Source organism: Vanellus vanellus (assembly GCF_965231255.1).
Source record: "Vanellus vanellus genome assembly, chromosome: 5".
NCBI classification, from domain to species: Eukaryota; Metazoa; Chordata; class Aves; order Charadriiformes; family Charadriidae; genus Vanellus; species Vanellus vanellus.
The window spans coordinates 25,277,161-25,283,484 of NC_138910.1; the positions used below are offsets into that span (position 1 = coordinate 25,277,161).

At 45.4% G+C, this 6,324-nt stretch overlaps 1 protein-coding gene across 1 annotated transcript; it reads right to left on the reverse strand.

Moving 5' to 3' along the window:
- Positions 1–396: 396 nt before the first annotated feature.
- On the reverse strand, positions 397–3,903 carry ATP5MC3 (ATP synthase membrane subunit c locus 3). Its single transcript, XM_082484354.1, has 5 exons — positions 3,827–3,903; positions 3,663–3,740; positions 2,599–2,676; positions 2,035–2,228; positions 397–643 (listed from the first exon to the last, which is right to left on the reverse strand). Exons 2-5 carry the CDS (start codon positions 3,699–3,701, stop codon positions 529–531), a joined length of 426 nt encoding a protein of 141 aa, XP_082340480.1. The 5' UTR covers positions 3,702–3,740; positions 3,827–3,903; the 3' UTR covers positions 397–528.
- Positions 3,904–6,324: the final 2,421 nt, after the last annotated feature.

The window sequence follows — 6,324 nt, forward strand, 5'->3', positions numbered from 1 at the left end:
TCCTATCACTGCTCGTGGATTTGTGTTTAGCTCCGTCTATCAAGAGATGCCAGAACACCTTATGTGCCAGCTAGTCTGAGAAAAAAACCAAACCAACATAAATTGTGCACAGGAACAGCTCTGGATGAGTTTGAAACAAGTGGAAGAACAAGGCCAGCAGTACAGCCTTTCACATTTTATCTGTGTATCCTTTGATCTTTCAAAGATATGCCACATTAATTTTAACAAACAAGTGACATTCCTATATATATTAATAAATAAAATGTTTGACTTGAAGTCATTGTTTGAAGGGTCCTACGTAATATGTCATTACCAGGAGAAATGCATGGTGACTGAATAACAAGATGCCGTCTTCCAGATATCCTAGCGAGAAAGATAATAAATGCAGGCAACAGGTTGACAGTTAAAGTTGTTATCTTTAATGAAATGACTTTGGAAATAGCATCAATTTCCATGACACCAACATTTTGGGAGTCCCATAAAATGCAGAGTTACATTCCAATGCCAGTATTACAGGCAGATCTCCTTTCACATGGCAAATAGGATCAAGAAAGCAACCATCAGACAGAAGAGACCCATAGCTTCAGACAGGGCGAATCCCAGGATAGCATATGAGAACAGCTGCTGCTTCAGAGAAGGATTTCTAAAAGAAAGCGAAGGTGTAAGACCTTTTTATCTTTACAATTAAGATGTTTTTCATACAGTTTAATGCATCTGACAGATTCAGAACCTTGTACTTCCTTGCCACAGACTCTGTAATAGGAAAATCCAATAAACCCAAGCAGAAGTAATTTTTAGTAAGGATTTCGCTGAAGAAAAATGACTTGGCATCAGGTTATGCAGATTGTATATGGCTTTTTCAAAGGAGCACAGTTTTTGTGAATACATTCATATATGCTTTTGAATTTGACTTCTCTACATCTTCCCATGCAGGAACTATCAGCACTATGCTTTATAAATTTATTTCACATCTGTGACATTAGAACTACATTCCAACAAAGTTTGTGTGTAACTTTTTAAGTAGCTCTCAGACAAATACAGGAACTGAAACCACCTAAAGCAAAAAAAGAAATGCACAGCAGTTTGTTGCAAAAATGCAATGAATTATCCCTCCAAGAAGCGTGTGGGAGAACAAAAATAAAAACCTTCACCATAATACTATGAAGTAATGTTCTACAATCTCTTATTGGCACCTTCAAGCCAAATTCAAAAAAGGAGACATTAGGTTTTTTTACTGAAAACACTTATGTTTCAAGTGGAGAGTGAACTTGCCTTCAGCAGGGCTTAAAAACCTTTAAGAAATAAGACTTAATTAAGTCTTAGCTGGTTGAAAGAGTAATGAAGAACATGAAACCTTCCATAAAGCTTTTTTATGCCTGTATTAGTTCTGCTCTTCCATGATATCATGTGAACTATTCCTACTTCCAGATAAGTTTACAATGTTCCTGTAGAATTTCATCCCTACTATAAAATCTCCACCCTCACCCCCTTCAGATTTCTAGAAAGAACAATTACTCATTCGATAAAGTAATTACATATATTCTGAGATGCAAAGCTGTATGTGTTTAAAAAATGAATTAAGCATCCATTTCTAAGTAACAATTCTGACTACTAAGTCTAAAGCATATAAACTCATATTACTATTGATCAGTTTTCATACAGTTTCTCTTTAGGACTTCTCTTCCCTTCTCACATGGGAAAAGATCCAGGCTAGATTTTTAATTCAGTTCTGGAACGAAATGCTGAAAACATTTGACTTCAGTGTCTGAAACACTGACCAAGTCTAATGATCTCATTTCTTTCACGTCTCTTCTCCAGGCAGAGTGTACAAAGTTCTAAATTTAACACCACAGCCATCCTGATGAACTTACTACAGTTTCAAATGATTCTATTTAGCCACGTCTATCATTAATAGTAATTATTAACAGAATTTATTACACTGCTGACATCCTTACTACAACTTAGCTTATCTGGGGGTGCTGTTTCATACATGTGCATGCAATTGAAGAATTTTGTAAGAGAGAGATTAATTACCTGGCATAACCAATGATTAGACTACCGAAGACTGTTCCAATACCAGCACCAGAACCAGCCACACCTACTGTGGCAGCACCAGCACCAATAAATTTGGCAGCAGTGTCAATGTCCCTGCTGATAGCACTAGTCTGGAATTCTCTAAGTGCTAGTCGGGAGACAGTATTTTGGGCCCCATTAAGTGTTGAGTTGCCCTAAGAAAACAAAACATGAAAGAGCATTATATTCAGACACAGACCGTATTATATGACCACTTTGATAGTGTTATTCTGCAGCTCTAAAAGTTGTGTTAGATCCAACGTCTACATCCTCTTCCAAATGATAAGACTATAACTAAGAGTTAAAAAATTCAGGATGTTACCTGTTCCACCTGAAAGCAATCAATATTAAATGTGAAAGACTACTCAGGGGAAACAGTACAACAGCAACAAGCATTATTAGGTGTTTAACTTAAAGCAAGTTTCACACTATATATCTTTGAGTTAGTACAAGTGAACTCTAGGTTGAGGACATTTAGGCTCACCAGGTAATTTAGGAAGATACAGAATTTTGTTTATAAGGTACCTCTCCATTCTTGACCTCTGGCCTAGACAACACAGATGCCGAAATTGGTCTGTACAAGACTCTTGATCCAGCTCGGATCTGCAAGAGGAGAAAAAAAACTATAAAAAAGGCAAACATTTGATCACAGCTGTTCCCATACAATAGTCTGTAAAATTATGAGGCTATTATCTACTGAGCCATTTGTCTTACACAGAAGACAGCAATCTTTGTACAGCTAGATATAAAATAAACGATACAGAAGCAAACACTGCCATGCAATTTGATAGCACTGTTTTCAGGAGGCGTTATTACAAATAGCTACATCATTCAATGAACCTGTACATGCATTATACTAACAGAAAACTTAGCAAAACAGCGACAAAAAAAAGCCAGAAAGACCAGCAGGCAGAGATACACATTTTGAAATGAAAAAATAAAACCCATCAAAATGAATTCCAAAGTTGTGAAATGCACAGACGTAACCCAGATTTTTTAAATCTAGCAAGGCATAAATGAATGAATCCTGTTTCACAAGAGGCCTGTATGTGTGTGTCCTTGGGCTTCCAGCTGTCTAAGGTCATATCGGCTCTTGCACAAAGCTCTTCCTGCAGGGGAAACCTGCGCCTGCACCATGCAAAACGAGACATTCTGCAGGCTACAGAAGACATTTTGAAGCAGGATAGTCCCTTGTCTCTGCAAGGGCAAAAAATCCCGGCCTTACATAGGACAAGCAACAGGCTGGAGTTTGACCTACACCAAGGCGCTGGCCGCACCAGGCCCAAGAGCTTTTCGCTGCGCTGCCCTCCCCTTTCACCGTTGCTGTGGGAAGGCCCCTCACCTTGGCAAAGGGCCCTGGCCCACGCCAAGGAGGCGGGAAGGAGAACCCGGCCCTACCGCAGCTCGCCCCCCCCTCCTCACCCTTCCCACTCGGGCGGGCAGCCCTCGGTACTGGTTCGTCCTAGGGGCCCACCGTGAAGCTCAGAGGCCCGCCCGACCCCTGGGTGCCCCGCGACCGCCGCCGCCTCCGCTGCAGCCCGGGGCACGACCGGCGAGGAGGCCTCGGGGCCCCCCGCGCCCCCACTCACCAGGGAGGACGAGGTGGCGAGCTTGGCGCAGGCGAACATCTTAGCGGGCGGCGTCCCGGGGGCCACAATCCGGTATCTCTACGGAGAGAGAGAGAGGGTGAGGGAAGCCGCGGTGGCGGGCGGGGGGCGGCGATGGGGGCGGATGGCGCGGCGCCGCCACTCACCCGCTGCGGCTGCCGCACCTCAGAGCCGACGGGCTGGGGCGTCTGTGCGCAGGCGCGGCGGGGCCGGCGGCGAGCGCCCGGATGCAGCGCGGCGGAAGGGGGCGGGGCGCGGCGCCAAGGTCACTTTGTACCGGGCTCCATTGGCAGCGGCGGGGGGCGCGCGGCGCCTGGCTCCGCCCCGCTGGGGCGCAGCCGCAATCGCGCGGCGCTCCGCGGTGACGCAGCCCGGGAGGGGCGGAGCCAGGCGAGGCGTTCGCCGGGAGCCAGGCTGGCAGTTAGGGCCGTTGGTGAGACCGGTAGAGCCGTTAGCCAGAGCGACACACCGCGCAGTGGTCCCAGCCCGGCGGCCCTCGCTGCCGCCGTAACCCCGCTTTTGGGGGAGGCCGCGGGCTAGCACCCCGAGGGCCCGCGGAAGGGGAGCGGGGTGGGTGATCACGGTCGCTGCGCCCCGGCGAGGCAGCGGTTCGCGGGGTGGAGGAAGGAAAGCCCGTTCCGGGGAGAGGTTTAAAGTGCTGGGGCGTGCTCCGCTGAGGGGAAGGAGGCGTGACGCCACCGCAGCGCGTCATTGGCGGAGAGCAGCCGGCGCGGGGGGACCTCCGGGCCTGGTGAAGAAGGGCAGAGCAAAGCCCGGCGCCCGAGGACGTTCCTGCCTGACTGGAACCGGTGCCGCTGTCAGGGACCGGGACGGTCACACGCTCCAAAAACGTACCCGAAACGTCTTCCGTGCCAACGGGGCATGATTCACGGACAGAAGACGAGGGCGCCTCTGAGAACACCTGAAGTCTTCAAAAAGTCCCTACTATTTAATTAGTCTTTTTTGCATGATGAGCAAGTTCACAGCCAAGTAATGAAAAAGATCCTTTTTAGTCAAGCATAATCAAAGCAAGATTATCATCCCTGAGCTTAGCACCTCTTCCCAAGATTCTCGCTTTAATCACTTACGTGTTCTTTGATGGTTTTTCACTTGATATGGGGGTCATTGTTTTAATGGTCATTTACCACTGTTAGTAGTATTAGTGCCAATGAGGAAAAATGCAGAAAAATCCACAGTTTGGGTAAAACCCTGGGAAACTGTATTTAAGTTGTTGCAAAGTTTGTATTTGATGCTATCCGTGACATAAATTTAAATTTTGAAATTGTGCTACAAACTGTCCAAAAGGATGAGTAAGAGGATATGTACATTTTATTGGGGATGGGAACACAGCACAGTGTCTTAGTAGTTACCTGCTGGCCTCCTGCATACTTACATGGACTACTGATGTTGCTGTCCCCAATTAAACCACAGGTACCACACAGCTGGGACGTACTCCATATCAGCAACTTGGAACACCCACCAACAAACATGATTAATGGGCACTTTCAACAGCTGCATACTAATATTAATGGTAATGTTGCTTTTATAACCTAGAATGCAGCGTCTTCTGATCCTTAGGTACAGTGGAGTTGTACCCATTGTAGGTCCGAAGGTGAGAGTCAAGGACAGTTTCAATTTCCCAGCTTTCTGCTCCCTGCCTCAAACCCAACAGCAAGCGTAGTTTGGTTCCGGGGTGCATCCAGAGTCTTGGTAATAAGAGCAGTAAAAATGGAGTCTATAAAGGCCAGCAAAAGAGGTTATAAGTTGCTTGCTTTTTTGTTTCGTTTTTTTTTTTTCTTTTCACGTTACACGCATTGTTTGGGAACTGGGGTGGATGGGCAGGTCTGCAGTGCCTGTCAAGTAGTTCTTCTGTAGACAAACACTAAGTAAGAAATAAATATCAATGGCAAAACCCTTCAATGGTTAGGCAAAAATTTCAGTTCAAAAAATTCTTCAATCTACATGCTGTTATGGTAACAAATATTTCCAGCACTATGAAGAAAATCAAAGCAAATATGGATGCTGTACTGGTGGAACGACTTAAATGTAACGTGTTGCTGTACACTGACATACAAAGTACACCATTTGTGAAGCAGTGTACCTCCCTTAAGAAGTGTAGCAGCGAACGGGCCGTTTGCAACAAAGAAATTCCCTTGTTTGTGGAAGGAAGCCCAGCGGTTAGAGACATTTTCTTCTCGGGAACCTGGTGGTGTCGACTTCCAGGCATGAAACAGCTCTTCCCACAGCTCTCCTGAATGGAGAAGAAAGTAGACATAACACTCCAGTGTATGCACAGCGTGAAGCCACATGGATTCAACAAAATGTTAAATGGAAACCCTCTTCTTTCATGAAGAAAGTGCCCTATTCTGTCACGATTCCCGCCCTGGAATGTTTTGCAAAACATGCATTCACAAGCTGTTTGATCTGAACAATGTCAAAACCACCATTAAACACTTGTTTATTGTTGCTTTTAAGGCACAGCAGCTGATGTTATATTTTACATGCACAACTCAGCTGTTGCTTTCAGGAGGAGTTAGAAGAGCATTTACTGGTCTCTAGGGACCATGTTCAGTTTAATTCAAGCAGATCTTTATAAAAAAAGACTTCTGCTAATCTCATGCTGTTTCCTATCTGGCTGACCTGC

Coding starts and splice junctions, on each gene's coding strand:
- ATP5MC3 (XM_082484354.1), bottom strand. CDS start 3,701: ATGTTCGCCTGCGCCAAGCTCGCCACCTCGTCCTCCCTG. Junction 2,677..3,662: donor TCGCCACCTCGTCCTCCCTG/GTGAGTGGGGGC, acceptor CTCCTCTTGCAG/ATCCGAGCTGGATCAAGAGT. Junction 2,229..2,598: donor CAGAGGTCAAGAATGGAGAG/GTACCTTATAAA, acceptor TTGTTTTCTTAG/GGCAACTCAACACTTAATGG.